The sequence below is a fragment of the Pinus tabuliformis genome, chromosome 7, assembly GCF_031772625.1.
Source record: "Pinus tabuliformis cultivar Carrire ecotype Pingquan chromosome 7, CPIR1, whole genome shotgun sequence".
NCBI classification, from domain to species: Eukaryota; Viridiplantae; Streptophyta; class Pinopsida; order Pinales; family Pinaceae; genus Pinus; species Pinus tabuliformis.
In genome coordinates, this window is record NC_142293.1 from 1314501330 (window position 1) to 1314518202 (window position 16873).

At 39.8% G+C, this 16873-nt stretch overlaps 1 protein-coding gene across 1 annotated transcript in view; it reads left to right on the forward strand.

Annotated features, from left to right (window-relative positions):
* STRS1 (DEA(D/H)-box RNA helicase family protein) overlaps window positions 1-16550 on the forward strand; it is a 308429-nt gene extending 291879 nt beyond the window's left edge. Inside the window, exons 10-13 of the mRNA XM_089459675.1 lie at window positions 14926-15019; window positions 15271-15435; window positions 15595-15687; window positions 16010-16550. Coding sequence (XP_089315801.1) covers window positions 14926-15019; window positions 15271-15435; window positions 15595-15687; window positions 16010-16102 — 445 coding nt within the window. The 3' untranslated portion in view covers window positions 16103-16550. The remainder of the gene's footprint in view (window positions 1-14925; window positions 15020-15270; window positions 15436-15594; window positions 15688-16009) is intronic.
* The last annotated feature ends 323 nt before the right edge of the window (window positions 16551-16873 follow it).

Below are 16873 nucleotides of genomic sequence, written 5' to 3' on the forward strand. Positions count from 1 at the left end.
CTCTGTATTGCTAGATCAATAGATTTGGAGTTGTGCGTGAGGGTTTCTTCTTCATTTAAGGGTTCTCGCTGGCCTTATTCCTTTGCTTGTTATTCAGAGTCTGAAATAGGGCAACTTTGCGACTAGACCATGCTCCTGTTGGCATCTTTACTATTTTCACTGAAGCATTTGTATCAATAAAGGAGTTAAGGTCTTCGATCTAAGGCTCATTCAAAAGACTGAGATTGCTAGAGAAGGAGGCCTCATTTTCCTCAGATCCAAGGCCATCTCGGTCCTTCGTCATATCATAGTCTTCTATGCATCTTCAAGCACCTAATTGAATTGTTTTAAGGTCATCTCGCTGGATATGTTATGCCCTAACCAGAGATACATTCAATTCTTGAACAAATCCGTGAAGTAGTTCTGCGTTAGCTTGTAAAGTAGCCTTGCTCAGATCTGTGGTGAATATTCAAGCATTCTCTGTGGTTCTCGACCTGGAACAATATTTTTCTTGAAGCCTAACTCTTGAAGATGGATCTATTGATTAAGGAAATAAATATCAGTGCAAGAAACCCTCTCTTTTGAGCAAATTGATGTGGACTCTTTTAGGTCTTTACTCGTTCTTGTGGTAACAAATGCAAAAGGAAAATTTGAAGCATAGTTAAAGCATCATTCGTATGTCCATCCAATGACATGTGTACCCCTCCACAAGCCCAAAAATTCAGGAAGGTTTCAACAAAATTATTGAAGACGGATCAAGTTAGTTTTGTAAGTTCATGAGGCAAATCTGAAAGTAATAAATTTCAGATCTATGTTCGTGGCTCTTCTCTGAAGCATCTTCATTATCCCAAGTTTTCCCATTTGATGAAGCTATCTTGCCTCTTTTTAGAACAAATGTTTGGCCCTCTTGATTTTGGCATAGAAATCTAGGTATGTTGCAGAGATCCAGGAAGTAAATGCACAGGACAGAGATAAAGCCTCCCGATTTTCCAACATGGTTTCAAAGCAAGGTTTGAAGAACAAGGCTTGAGGATCACTCTGTTGGCATTCTATGGCTTAACTCAGTTTTGTTTTGTGACATGATTTTTGGTCCTGTGCTCACGTTACAGTAATCCACAACAATATATATATTCTTCTGAGTGGTGGTTCAATGATTATCTTCGTTGTGCCCTATGGCTTTACATGGCTATACAATGGTGGCTTGCATATAACTAAAACAAGCTCTTTTTTTCGCTAAAGATTCAAGTCACCTATTGACATATTTTCCAAGGAATTGTTGGCTTGATTGCTCGTATATATTTCTAGCTATATTACTAAGGGATCGCATTTTGTGGTACGCTATACCTTGTGGCACGTTGACTTTACACGTTGGCTCGCTTGAGTCTGTAGTACACATTTTGTATCAAGCATTTGGTCGCAATTCATTATAGTGGGTGTATATAGTCCTTTGAAGTTTGCAATTGCTTATTTGGCTCGCTACATGCTTTGGTTCACTGCATAGCGGCATCACGTGACATCACTCTATGTGGCATTGTGTTATTACACAGTGGCATCGAAATGGACCTGATGGTGTGGCTTGCACAATCGATGAGGATTGTGACTTATTCCATACAGTAGCCAGGGACCGCATCGCTATAGTGGCTTGGACTTATGCATAGCGTCAAATCTCTGTATTGGATTCTATATTTTGTAAAATTCGAGTTTACAAGTTCGAATTTACAGTGAAGTGGTTGTAGCTTATATGAAATCGAGATATATGGCTTTAATCTATTTATGGCATTGTTTGGTTCCGTCCTAAACAATGGCATAGTTCGCAGTTTCTTTGTATGGTTCACATATGTTATATGAATAGTATATGTGGGATTGCTTAAGAAAGTGACGCACAATTATGCTCATGGAACATATCTACAATATGGCATAGTTCTCAATTGCTCCGTGGCAATAAATTCACACACTCAGGGATCTTCCTCTATAATGATCTGCGACATTATTAGTATATGGGTCATATAAAATCGCATGACTCAACAGTAACCTTGCAAGTCAAATATGAGATGACTAAGTTGCAACAATTGATTGCCCGTAGTCTGCAACATATGGAAAAGAAAGACCGAGACTTTGAAACATCTACATCAAATACAAACCTTTGTGGCATTATGAGGAAACACCAAAATTAGGTGACGAGGTTTTCTTGTGAGAAGCACAAGTATGAGATGTGATACATAAACAAAAGATATATCAATTAACCCAACTTGGTGCTTTGAAAGAAGATGACATATGATAGTGATCTAATATAAACTTGATGTGACAATCACCCTAGACAGTGATTAGATTTAACAAATATATGAAAAACAATATGATTACGATGACAATAATACTTGGGCAGTAATATGATCTTGAAATAGTGCTTTGACAGTGACCATTGTTCAAAGAAACCATGACAATGGAGAATGATAGGCCGAGAATCTTGAAACAAAGACTAAAGATTTAGGGAATATTATTCGTAAAGTTTGTCAAAATTCCTAATCCTCAAGGAATCCCTACTGCAGCGAATCTGAATCTACTTCACCTACTTGATTTTAATTACATTCATCAAATTATTCTTCTGAATACTAAAGCAAATTACTTCTGCAGCCTACACTACTTAAATTTGATTTGCATGAAAGAAGGAAACTGAGCAAAGAACAAAATACATAGGACACATTTATTTTTGGACAAAATAGTCCCTGGAAAAACCCAATGCAGGAAAACCGGTGCAACAATTCTGAGGGTTTATTATTATTAAGTAGTAATTCCGAATACAAATGCTGGTTGCCCTCTCGACAAACCAGTGATAGAGAAAATACAATGGCGGAAAATCTGAGTGAGTTTTACCTCACTTCACCCGACAGATTTCGGCTAATCGGGCAGCAATATTGGCCAACCTTGATTACTTCCGCGATGGCCCTGTGTCAACCTTTCAGGCTCTGCGTCAGCTCTTTTGCCCTCTGTGTCAGCTTTCCCGGCTGTTCCGACTTTATGAGTGGAAGACAACTTTCTCCTCTGCAATGGCCCTTCTGGCTCAGTGTGAAGGCTGCGTGGGCCTAGATTGGCCGAGCGTCAATCCTCCTAGCTACTGCGTTGCCTCCACAAGCTTCTCTCCACTTCTTTGTCTGTATTCCAGAACTATCCCTGCCCCTCGGCTACAAGATCTCCCTAATCGATTTTCCTCATAAGAACTTCTCACCTCAGAAAATCAATTTCCGCAATCTCTCTGTGTATTTCTAAATGAACCCCAAGCCTCCTTATACTTTTCCTGTTGAGGTTTCATCGACTGAGATTAAGTCTCTAATCAACGGCTAAGATTAAAACATGACTTGATCTGCCTTCTAGATCATTCTCACCCATATTTTGATTAATACCCATTAATATTTTAATTTCCCTAAGTTTAAACTTAGGAACCCCATTAAACATATTAATTATTTTAATAAAATACAATCCTGGTGGAATTTTACCAAACGGTTTTTGGGGTCTTTAAAACTCATGTGCCTTAGCCTCTCCACCAATTTTCATGGCTAGAGCACATCCGATGCTGCCAAAAATTAACACTCACTCTTAGCGAGGAAAGTGCTCTAGGAACAATGTCCAACTGCATGATGCTCTGTCTCTGAAGCAACTCCTTTCCGCATTGTTCTTGCCACCAACACTGTGCTGCTACTATGACTGTACTGTTGCCCATGACACTGCCACTGCCACTGCTACATCTGTACTACAACTCGCTCTCGAATCCTGCGTCTGCTATGCTGCTAGCACTACCACTGCTAACACTGCATTCATACTGCAACTCAGTTGCTGAGACAAGCAACTAAAAAGCATCCAAAATTAACTGAACTTAACTGTGTTCAGCATAATACCATGAATGTTGGAATTTGACTGCTCTAGTCTCTGACCCTTTGAATCTTCTGCGCTACTGCTGACCTCTGCACTGTTGCTAACCTTTCTCTGCGCCGATCAATCTTTGGTCTCTGGCTACTGCATCTAACCTCCAAACAATCGTCTACATCATCTGACACTAAGTCCATCTCACTATTGCTGAATCTTTGGGGTCCCGTAGCAAGGAATTGATCCAAGAGGTGGACTCCTCAAGGATCCTCCCCACATGTAGTCGTCCCGACTACAACTCAATATCGCCCCATCTCCCTCCTGGAGATGCGTGGGCACTCATGGAAAAGTCATCTTCGTCAATCTTTGCTGGAGCAACCTTAAGATCATGTTTCTCATCCTTATCCTTTTTCTTCAAAGGACATTGGGATGCATAGTGGCCCATCTCGCCACAACTGAAACATTTCACTTCAAAATGTCCTTCTTCTGCTTCTGCTTCTGTTATCCCTTTGTTGCTAGAGCTACGTTCTCCTCCTCCTCCTTGGTCTTCGAGCCACTGCCATTGTTGCCATTGAGGTTGACCTTTACTAGGTCCCTCCTTAATTCCTCCTGTTGAAGGGCTGCCCACATCTCCTCCCATCAAGGTAGTCTTTCTCTGCCCAATATGCTTTGGACAAAGACTTGCCATTCATCTAAGACTCCATTTAGGGCTATCCTCACCATCGCGGTTGATTGAGGAGTGGACCCCACTACAACAAGTTGGTCTATAGTGTCCTAAAGACATTAAAGATAGGAATTAACCCCTTCTCCCTTCTGTATCAATGTATGCTGCAACTTATGCTCTAGGTACATCTTCCATTGTTCGGAAGAGCCTTCATACATAGAAGACAAAGCTTCCCACATCTCTTGGGCTGTATCCTTGCCCTGCGAGTGTGAGACCACAACATCTTGAGCTCCATCGAGAATGAGCCTTTTCACCTTCCCCTGCTCAGCCTTGTACTTCTTCTTTTGATCATTGTCAGTAGGAACAACTACAACGCTTTTGACGTAGGCTTCGAGATCATATTCTTCCAGAACAACTAAATTCTGGTCTTCCATATGACATAGTTGGAAGTCCCTTCAAACCTGTCCTGATCTCTAAGCCCATGTGATGCCATCTCACCCAACTGTCGAACTGACTCCTCTAGTCACTGCTCAAGACTGCTCAACAAGTGAGAAATTCAAACTTTCTAGCGAAAAGTTTTCTAAGGAGAAAATTCTCCTACTATGTGTCTTCGCTTCTTTTCTGACGATTTTCTGTCCCGGAAGAAACACCGTCCTTCAAGCACTGCGCTAAGGCTCTACGTCGCTCCCTCTGCCTCTGCAAACTCACAACTGGAAATCATACCTCTCTATCAACTCTCTCAGAGAGAGATTTCCTCAGAATCTCTGCTTCCCGGCAAAGATTGCGCAATTCCTTCAAGGGGATTCGAATTGCTGCCAAGTGCAACTTTCGGCCTCTCTACTCCGCGTTGGATTTGAACTTGTTGTTTCAAAATCAATGCTCTGATACCATGTGAAAATTCCTAATTCCCAAGGAACCCCTACTGCAGCAAATGTGAATCTACTTCACCTACTTGATTTTAATTACATTCATCAAGTTATTCTTCTGAATATTGAAGCAAATTACTTCTGCAACCTACACGGCTTAAATTTGATTTGCATCTGAGCAAAGAACAAGATACATAGGACATAGTTATTTTTGGACAAAATAGTCCCCGAAAAAACCCAATGTGGGAAAACCAGTGCAACAGCTCTGAGGGTTTATTATTATTAAGCAATGATTCTAAATATAAATGCTGGTTTCTCTCCCGGCAAACCAGTGACAAAGAAAATACAATGGCGGAAAATCTGAGTGAGTTTCACCTCACTTCGCCTGGCAGATTTCGGCTGATCTGGTAGCAAGACTGGCTAACCCTGACTACTTCTACACTGGCCCTGCATAGGCCCTGCGTCAGCCCTGCATCAGCTTTCCCGGCTGTTCCGACAGTTCCCCGACAGTTCCGGCTTTTTGCGTGGAAGGCAACTTTCTCCTCTGTGCTGGCCCTTCTGGCTCTGTGTTAAGGCTGCGTGGGCCCAAATTGACCCAGCGTCAGTGCTCCTGGCTACTGCACTGCCTCCCCAAGCGTCTCTCCGCCTCTTTGTCTATATTCCAGAACTATCCCTGCCCCTCGGTTATAAGATCTCCCCAATCGATTTTCCTCTTGAGAACTTCTCACCTCAGAAAATCGATTTCGTCAATCTCTCTGTGTATTTCTAAATGAACCCCAAGCCTCCTTCTTATACTTTTCCGGTTGAGACTTCAACAACTGAGATTAAGTCTCTAATCAACGACTAAGATTAAAACATGACTTGATCCACCTTCTAGATCATTCTCATCCATATTTTGATTAATACCCATTCAATTTTAATTTCCCTAATTTTAGACTTAGGAACCCCATTAAAAATATTAATTATTTTAATAAAATACAATCCGGGTGGAATTTCACAAAACGGTTTTTGGGTTCTTTAGAACTCATGTGCCTTAGCCTCTCCACCAATTTTCATGGCTAGAGCACATTTGATGCTACCAAAAACTAACACTCCCTCTTAGCAAGGAAAGTGCTCTAGCAACAATGTCCAATTGCATGCTACTCTGTCTCTGAAGCAATCATTTCTGCACTGTTGTTGCCACCAACACTGTGCTGCTGCTGCGACTATACTGCTGCCCATGACACTGCCATTGCCACTGTTGCATCTATACTACAGCTCCCTCTCAAATGCTGTATCTGCTATGCTGCTAGCACTGCCACTGCTAACACTGCATTCGTATTGCAACTCAGTTGCTGAGAGAAGCAACTAAAAAACATACAAAATTAACTGAACTTAACTGTGTTCAGCATAATACCATGAATGTTGGAATCTGACTGCTCTAGTCTCTGACCCTCTGAATCTTTTGCGTTGCTGCTGACTTCTGCACTGTGCCATCTACACTGTTGCCAACCTTGCTCTGCGCTGATCAGTCTCTGGTCTCTGGCTACTGCATTTGACCTCCAAACAATCCACTGCATCATCTGACACTAAGTCCATCTCGTTATTGTTGAATCTTTGGGCTCCCGTATCAAGGAATTGATCCCAGAGGTGGACTCCTTAAGGATCCTGCCCACATGTATTCCTCCCGACTACAACTCAATATCACCCCATCTCCCTCCAAGAGATGCGTGGGCACTCATGGCAAACTCATCTTCGTCAATCTTTGTTGGAGAAACCTTAAGATCATGTTTCTCATCCTTATCCTTTTTCTTCAAAGGACACTGGGATGCATAGTGGCTCATCTTGCCAGAACTGAAACATTTCAGCTTCGAAATGTCCTTATTCCGCTTTTGCTTCTGTTTTCCCTTTGATGCTAGAGCTGTGTTCTCCTCCTCCTCCTTGGTCTTCATGCCACTGCCACTGTTGCTATTGAGATTGACCTTTACTAGGTCCCTCCTTAATTCCTCGTGTTGAAGGGCTGCCCATATCTCCTCCCATGAAGGTAGGCTTTCCCTGCCCAATATGCTTTGGAAAAAGACTTGCCATTCATCCGAGACTCCATTCAGGGCTATCATCACCATCGCGGTTGACTGAGGAGTGGACACCACTGCACCACGCTGGTCTATGGTGTCCTAAAGACGTTGAAGATAGGAATTAACCCCTTCTCCCTTCTGCATCAATGTCCACTGCAACTTCTGCTCTAGGTACATCTTTCGCTATTCGAAAGAGCCTTCATATAAAGAAGACAAACTTCCCACATCTCTCGGGCTGTATCCTTGCCTGCAAGTGTGAGACCACATGATCTCGAACTCCATCGAGAATGAGCCTTTTCACCTTCCCTTGCTCGGCCTTGTACTTCTTCTTTTGATCATTGTCAAGAGGAACAACTACAACACTTTTCACATGGGCTTCGAGATCATATTCTTACATAAAAACTAAGATTCTGGTCTTCCATATGACAGAGTTGGAAGCCCCTTCCAACCTGTCCTGATGTTTGAGCCCATGTGATGCCATCTCACCCAACTGTCAAATTGACTCCTCTAGTCACTGCTCAGCAAGCGAGAAATTTGAACTTTCTGGCGAAAAGTTCTCTGAGGAGAAAATTCCCTTACTATGTGTCTTCGCTTCTTTTTCGACGAATTTCTGCTCTGATAGAAACAATGTCCTTCAAGCTCTGCGCTGAGGCTTTGCGTCACTCCCTCTGCCTCTGCAAACTCACAACTGGAAATCGTACCTCTCTGTCGACTCTCTCAGAGAGATTTTGTCAGAATCTCTGCTTCTCGGCAAGGACTGTGCAATCCCTTCAAGGGGATTCAAATTTTCCAAGTGTAGCTTTCGGCCTCTTTGCTCAGCATTGGATCTGATCTTCTTGTTTCAAAATCAATGCTTTGATACCATGTGAAAATTCCTAATCCTCAAGGAACCCCTACTGCAGCAAATCTGAATCTACTTCACCTACTTGATTTTAATTACATTTATCAAGTTATTCTTCTGAATACTGAAGCAAATTACTTCTGCAACCTACACTACTTAAATTTGATTTGCATGAAACAAGGAAACTGAGCAAAGAACAAGATACATAGGACACAATTATTTTTGGACAAAATAGTCCCCGAAAAAACCCAATGTGGGAAAACCGGTGCAGCAACTCTGAGGGTTTATTATTATTAAGCAATAATTTTGAATACAAATGCTGGTTGCCCTCTCGACAAACTAGTGATAGAGAAAATACAATGGCGGAAAATCTGAGTGAGTTTTACCTCACTTCACCTGGCAGATTTCAGCTGATCCGACAGCAAGACTAGCTAATCCTGACTACTTCTGCGTTGGCCCTGCGTAGGCCTTGCGTCAGCCTTTCAGGCTCTGCATCAGCGTTCCCGGCTGTTCCGACAGTTCCTCGACAGTTCTGGCTTTTTGCATGGAAGGCAACTTTCTCCTCTGCGCTGGCCCTTCTGGTTCTGCGTCAAGGCTTCGTGGGCCCAGATTGGCCCAATGTCATTCCTCCTGGCTACTGCGCTGTCTCCACAAGCTTCTCTCCGCCTCTCTGTCTGTATTCCATAACTATCCCTGCCCCTTGGTTGCAAGATCTCCCCAATCGATTTTCCTCCTGAGAACTTCTCACTCATAAAATTGATTTCCTCAATCTCTCTGTGTTTCTAAATGAACCTTAAGCCTCCTCCTTATACTTTTCTTGTTGAGACTTCAACGATCGAGATTAAGTCTCTAGTCAACGGCTAAGATTAAAACATGAGTTGATCCGCCTTCTAGATCATTCTCACCCATATTTTGATTAATACCCATTAATATTTTAATTTCCCCGAGTTTAAACTTAGGAACCCCATTAAAAATATTAATTATTTTAATAAAATACAATCTGGGTGGAATTTCACCAAACGGTTTCTGGGTTCTTTAGAACTCATGCGCCTTAGCCTCTCCACCAATTTTCATGGCTAGAGCACATCCGATGCTACCAGAAACTAACAAAGTTATGCAAGCTTGAAGGAATTTATATGGATCAAAGTCTGTAGGCGTCTCTGGTAGAAGAAGATATTAGAAATCTGAAGTTCGTAAGCATCTAGGGTACTCCACAAAAGGATCTCTGCTGGAGTGGACTAGGTAAAGCTTGAATAAGGGTTTGCATTAAGAATTTGTAAATGGAGAACCTAGCCAAAGCTATCAGCTCAACATAGGAAAAGTTGAGGTATTTGTGTTGAAGTTAAACACTTGTTGAAGGAAGTGTTGACACATGAAGAAGGATCATATCCTTGCAAAGAAAAGAAGGTATGGTAAGAGGTATGTACAATTTGTTTTATGTGCATTTTATGTTGAGTCATGATTATGAAAAAGTCATTAGAAAAGGTTTATGGAGTCTTTAGGGTGTTGTAGTTAATCTGCTGCATATCTTGAGAATCTAGGGTTTGTAGGAAGATTCTTGGTATTTAGGGTTTCTAAACCCTAGATTGAACTAACTCTAGGCATGAAAACCCTAACGCCAACTGTTTGTTCCCTTTAAAAGAAGCCCTATCTTTTGATATCTAGGGTTTGCAAGGAGAATCTAGGGTATGTGGTAAAACCTTCACAAGGGTTGAAGTAAAAATGAACCCTAGCACTGATGTTTGCATTAAAAGTGAAAACTGCAATAAGGGTTAGATGAAGAAATATAGGTTTGTAACTAGAACCCTACAAGTACACCATCTGAGAAACCATGGAAGCCCTAGATTGACGAAATTGACATCATGCTCTTGTCTTTGTATATTTTGCTCAGTTGTACTTGCCGCTGAAAATTGCAGGGACATAATGAACGCTGTCAAAATTATGGAAGCAAAATGAGAAGAATGGAAGAACAAAATACACACTCGTGCTTGTTGATGGTTCCTTAAAAATGACGAGCATGATGGAATGAGGGAATTGTAAGGACCCTGATGGATATAATTTTGAAGCTTCGAGTTGATGAGTTCATTCTAGGAACACATTGATGATTGAAAGATGAAGCAAAATCTAGTCTCAATATGAAGATAAAGAGTGCAAAGAAATGTTGACTTTAGAGGGAGCAGATAGCAAAATTTAACACCTTGTCTAAAAGGCTATTATGATTTGACAACTTTGATAGTGATGATCTACTTGGGATGACTTGGTTACCTGATAGGAGATATTGCAAAAGCATGTGAAGTAGCTGGAAGGAGAGTTTACTTGATGATGTTGTACCTACAACTGCGTGATTTGATCATGGAACACATGGTTTGTGTGGATTGCATTGTTGATGACTTGAATAAGCATGTGGAACTGATATGACTCTTTGAAAGAGTACGAGGCAGAACTCTGAAAAAAGCATGTGCTAGCAATTGTGAGAAAGTTTGGCTCCTTGAAAGAAGAACAAATGAACCAGTTGGTGATAAAGCTGGTTTATGATTAACAAGAGGCCATCTTGTTGAGGTAATTATGATGTTTTAGTATTATATAATTTTTTCTACCTGGAAGAATGTTAGAAAAATGCATAATGACAGTTGAGGCAAGTGTATCTACAACTGTTTGTTTTGAACTCAATTCAATGAATACATGGATTGAGTGGATGGCTTTGGTAATCCTTGGAGGATTATGTGGTCAAGATGTCTACATCATCTTGGGATTGAAAGGTAGTAGTACAAGAAGATAACCCGATGTGTATATTTCGACAACAATGAAGATCACTTTCATGATTAGAGGAAGCTATGATTAGCTCTACTTCAACTGGCTCAATATAATTCCTTTGTTGATGACTAGAAGAAAGTGATATGAAAGATTGATGGCCTGAACCCTGTCATAGATTGGCTCTAGAAGGATAAAAGCTCTATATGATGAGATACAAAGGGAAGGGGGAGCCATGTAGCGACTCGAATATCTACATGAAGAACTAGTAGCTGATGTATTGATGAAGACACGCTAAAAGAACTTGTGGTTATGACTTCCCAATTGAAAGGAAGTAAGGAATCTCCTCCCTGGTTGAGAGGGAGTGATGATGGACATAATATTCTCTTCTTCATGTGTCATGCACTAAGCTAGGACTAACAGTCGTATGTCTAGTGAAGGCCATGGAGGGAGAATGGGGTTCAGAGGATTGGATAAACATCTGAGACTGGTACTCCTTGAGGATTGGGAATCCAAGATAGGAAGTAGTCCCGTGTACCAACACTCTTTGAGGATTGGACAAGGTATCCAAGATAAGAGTGGTCGAAGAGGATATTTTTTGAGGATGTGTTAATCCAAAACAAGAATAATCTTAAAAGGACATACCTAGTGAACATGTGGATGGGGTATGTGCCTTAGAGGTAGCGTAGGGTCTTATGTAAAGCCTCTTAGCACCGTGGTTTGATCTAGTGGAAAGATAGAGCTTGTTAGTCAAGGCCTTGCTATGTTGACAATGCTGGTTATGATGTTGATGTTTAAAGATGGCTTATCAATCTGAGTCTTCTTATGAGAATATTTCAGTTTGAGAGTATCAGTGTACCGGGTGTACAAATTCTGAATACCTCCCTAGTTAAGAGGGAGTTTTGGAAAATGTAACTAGTTTCAGTCTTCATATTTTGTACCATTATGTATTTTATGTAAAAAGCAAAAGAAGAGAAAGAAAAATTATTATTATTATTATTTTCCTAGACAAGCATTAACTTCATGCTTCTAGATTTTGGAGTCAAAGAGTCAAATTCCTATTTGGACCTATTGTAAAAGAAAAAGAATTTTTAAAAATATGTATTTTTGGGTCAAAAAACCTCTCTAGATGCCAAGTTAGTCCTGCCCCAAAGGTCATGTCTATTTGCACCCCTCTGGACAGTGTAAATAGAGGGAAGATGGAGCCTATTTGGACACACACACTTGGACGATTTTGGTCTGAAATATCGCAGAGAGGACAGATGAAGAGGAGGGTCGAAGTATGAGAGGAGTTTCTTCTTGAGCTTAAAGTTTATGGATGTTCTGTCTTGATACATATCTTATTGCTGGTCTCTTGCTGATGGATCTGCTGGGAAGAAGGAAGGTTTGACTTGGCATCTAGAGTGTAAAGTTTTCTGTGGTCATGGGTCTTGGATATCTCATTTGATCTGATTCTATAAGAAGAGAATTTTATGGGTTTTCCCCTTGGAGGTGTTTTGCCCTGACTTGGAACCTATATTTTGTGTTCTTTGTTTTCTTGTGATCTTCATGTTTACGTTTTTGATAATTGCTTGATGAAGAAGGCCATAATTAAATAAATAAGAAGCCAACAAATTTCTCAAGCAATTATCAAAGAAAGAAAAATGTAATTTGATCATAAAGCCTCCAGATTTTCCAATAGGGCCTTCAGGGCAATTGGCAGCTTGCTAATTAGGGTGGTAGGGTGGGGCAAGGCAGGAGAGTGGAGTCCCCTTCAGCCGGGAGCTTGAGCACAATGCAGGGCGGCAGGGTGGTGCTAGGGCAGGTTGGAGCTTGCGCAGGGCGTTGGAGCATCATTCCGGTTGGAGCTTGTAAACTAGGGCATTGGAGCATCCTTTAGGTTGGAGCCTGTAAACCAGGGGGTTCTAGCCTCGTTCAGTGGGAGCTTCCTAATTCATGTAAATTATTGAAGACAAATATTAAGAAGCATTCAGTGGTTTTTCTCTCAGAAGGGTTTCGACCTAAAAAACTCTGGTGTACTGTCTTTATTGTTGTGCATTGTTGAATGGTGTTGATTATTGCTTTATGTTTATTTGATGCTAATAATAATTAATGCCCTGTGAATATAAAATTAACTAATTGAAGAGAAAAACTGATTCAGCCCCCTCTCAGTGTTTCCAACAGTATTAACCTCAAACCCTGAAAAAAGATTTGATCCCTACACTACCGATTTTCATCTGGTGAAGCTTTCCTTGTTTTTCTTTTCGACTGTGCAATATGTAGTTACATAGAATTATTTATCATCAAAATCTGCTGCTTGATATTTCGTACCAGCTATCAAGCATTGTTTTTCTTTAGCAGCTGCATCAAATGCCAAAACACTGGATTCTGATAAAAAGTGAACATTTTGAGCCACATTTATAACATGAAGAGCTTTCGAATCTACATTATTTAGTATGTAATATGTGATTCTACGATTACATTTCCTTATTTGATGCTAGAAACGAACTCCTGCATCCATGATCTCTTTCAAATTGATGTTCCAATACCTTTTGGTCTAAGTCACAAGACACGTTCTCCAAGGTCCCGTGTCCCGTATTTTACGTGTCGGACACAAAAACGGCCCTAAAACGTGTCGAAAACATTTTTCATCGTGTCCTGTAAAATGTAAAACGTATTCGCCGGTTTTCGTCATGTCCTGCATCTGGAAAACGTGTAGTCCATTGATAGAAAACGTTACCTGCATAAGCTGCAATTTTTTTTGAAAGAAACAAATAATTTTTGAGTGGGGCAACTTAGTGATCAAGTCTAGGCCCTAGTATTGATATGCTATTCATGGTAATGTTAAATTCTTAAAGTAAAAGTATGAAAAGGATGAAAATGAAGATTAAGGAGAATGTCGGGATGAAAATGAAGATTAAGGAGAATGTCACTTTTACTTAAATTTTTAACATTACCATGAAATGACTTAGGATGTTTGAGAGTGGTTCCCGCCTCATTAGATTTCATATGGAGAAAGTAGAATTTTAGATTTCATTCAAAATGCAGCAGACTTGTCAGTTTTTCAAGATTTTAGGATTGGGAGATTGTAATGTTTCCAGGTGACACCACCTGCCCGGGCTACCCCTGCCACCAGTAGAGGACGTGGTCTACCTCTTATAGCTCCTACTTCTAGTTCTTCAGCTTCTAGAGCATAGCAAACTCCACTGCCAACTCCACCAGCATCAGCATCTACATCTAGAGGGAAAGGGAAAGCTGTGGCATTTTCTCGCAAGAGGGGCAGAAGAAATCAATAGGATTAGACTTTAGTTATTTTCTTATGTGCTTGTAAGTTGTACATGAACAATGAACATTGAATATTCAAGAATCAAGACCAAGCATATCACATTCTAATTTCTAAATAGTAAATTTTGATTCTATTTATTTTTTTAAAGTGAACTATCAACTTTGAGAAGTAATTATATTTTAATTTGATTAGATAAGCTGCAACCTGCAATTTAATATGGATAAAAAACTATATTTAGGTATATATATATATATATATATATATATATATATAAAACGTGTCCCCCGTGTCCTGTTTTAAGGTCGCTGCATTTCGTATTGAATACTCGTATTTACGTGTCCTCCGTGTCTCGTGTCCTCGTGTCATGTGACTTAGCTTTTGGTCATTTTCGATTTATTTTTCTTTCTCAAACTATTGGAATACCATGCACTACAAATAACTAGATTTTCCGACAGAATTGATTACGTCACAAAGACTGTCTGTCTGTGTCATAAGTTGTACAAACAATTTGATTTTACCATAGGATTTTGATATTCTTATTATATTATATGATGAATATAAATGAATAAACATTAGTTTTCTTTATTTGCAAGACTGTAATGCCAAGTCTTTCTATGCTGATGAATTCTAGTGATCTGATTTTCCAGAGGATGGAATGTTGTTGCGGTTCATGGTGACAAATCTCAACATGACCGTACAAAATCGGTCACCTTATTCAAGGATGGGAAGTGTCCCCTACTGGTAAAGGGAATTTCTTTCTATATTTATGATAGGAACATTCTGTTCAGTGTAGCATAAGATATCCTCTGAATTATGTAGCTACAACATTTTGACCAGCAATGCTTTTCTTAAGTAAAGAACAGGAGCTTTGATTACTCATCATATATCAACATGTTATTGGAAAAAAAGCTCTGTATTCGTTTTGTAATGATAACTTTGACTTTTTTTTGCCTTCAGTTTTATTTCTAAAGTAATTTTGCTTTTTCTTGTAGATTGCCACAGACGTTGCTGCAAGAGGTCTTGATATTCCAGATGTGGAAGTTGTGATTAACTACAGTTTCCCTCTTACAACAGAGGACTATGTGCATCGTATAGGCAGGACTGGACGAGCTGGGAAAAAGGGTGTTGCACATACTTTCTTTACTCTAGCGGACAAGGTATTATAATCCATGGATGCCAACACATCCTGTTTGATTACAGTTATGAAACCATGTTCAGGGGCCTATTTTCTTGGTCATTAGATTATGATTGCTTGTGCTTTGAAGTTCCTTTTAAGATGGATCGTATTATCTTGTGAGCAAAATTTGTTGCTTCAGGCTCGTTCTGGAGAGCTTGTAAATGTTCTTAGAGAAGCTGGACAGGTGGTACCAGATGATCTCCTAAAATTTGGAACGCATATAAAGAAGAAGGTATCTTTTGCTATCTTCCCTTCTCTCAGATTGCATAAGCCCAAAATGGAATGTATTTGCACTTAGATACCCAATAACTGCAAAACATGGTCGTTATTGTAATTATGTCCTTGCAAGAAGTTGAACTTGTGGATATGTTATATCTTGAAAACCTTTGATGGTGTATCCTGGATATCTCAAGAGTTTTGAGAATTTGATTGCATGTAAAAAACACACAGGATGTGCGGTCTGTAATGCTAATAAACCTCAGATAATGATTCAACTGATTAACTTATTTTTTCATTCTCTAAACTTGTGCCAATTTTGTACCTTTTTGTTGTAGGAATCTAAATTATATGGGGCACACTTCAAAGAAATTTCTGCCAATGCTCCAAAGTCGACAAAGATTACATTTGCAGACTCTGATGATGAATAAAAGGCGACTGTCTCTTGGGTTTACTTTTTCTTAAAGTTATAACATGGAAATTCTGATGGTCAAAGGCTTTGGAAAGTCACCTTAGAAATTTTAGGTCTAGTATAAGAAGATTTTGCTTCCCTTTGGAGATGTCAATCTGACCATCAGAAGGAACAGGAGTATTTTGGCCTTACAGAAGGCTGCCTGGCATTAAAGCAAGAAAGTATTGAATATCATCGTATGAGGCCAGGTTAATAGTTGCTACATCACTATAATGCAACTGCAGTATCATAATTTTTTTGGCCTCCACCAATTCTTTTGAGCGATGTCTCTCTGGGATGATACATCCCCACATTGATTAAGTTGATTCATCCCTTATTGAAATTCTAGATTGTGCTTGAAGGTTATTGAAGTACATGCACCAGAAGTTGGAGTCAGCTTATTTGGTGTTTTTGATCCCCATGAAAAACATCTGTGTCTCCTTTATGGTTATAGATATTTGTATGCACGACATTTGATGTATAGCAACTATATGAATTCATAGTGCTCAATGTATTTCCTTTACCTTGATCTATAATAATTTTCAAATGATTATCATGCATAATGTGCCCATGCACCACAATTTTTGGAAATGAGCACTGATCTTTAGACTTTAAGAAAGATTTTGCAGTATGTCTGTGCTTACATTTTGCTAATGGCCAATCCATAGTTGTAACTACAATTTTCTATGCATAGCAAATGATTCAGTTTCAGGTTTAAAACACTAATATATGCATGTTCCATAGAAATAGT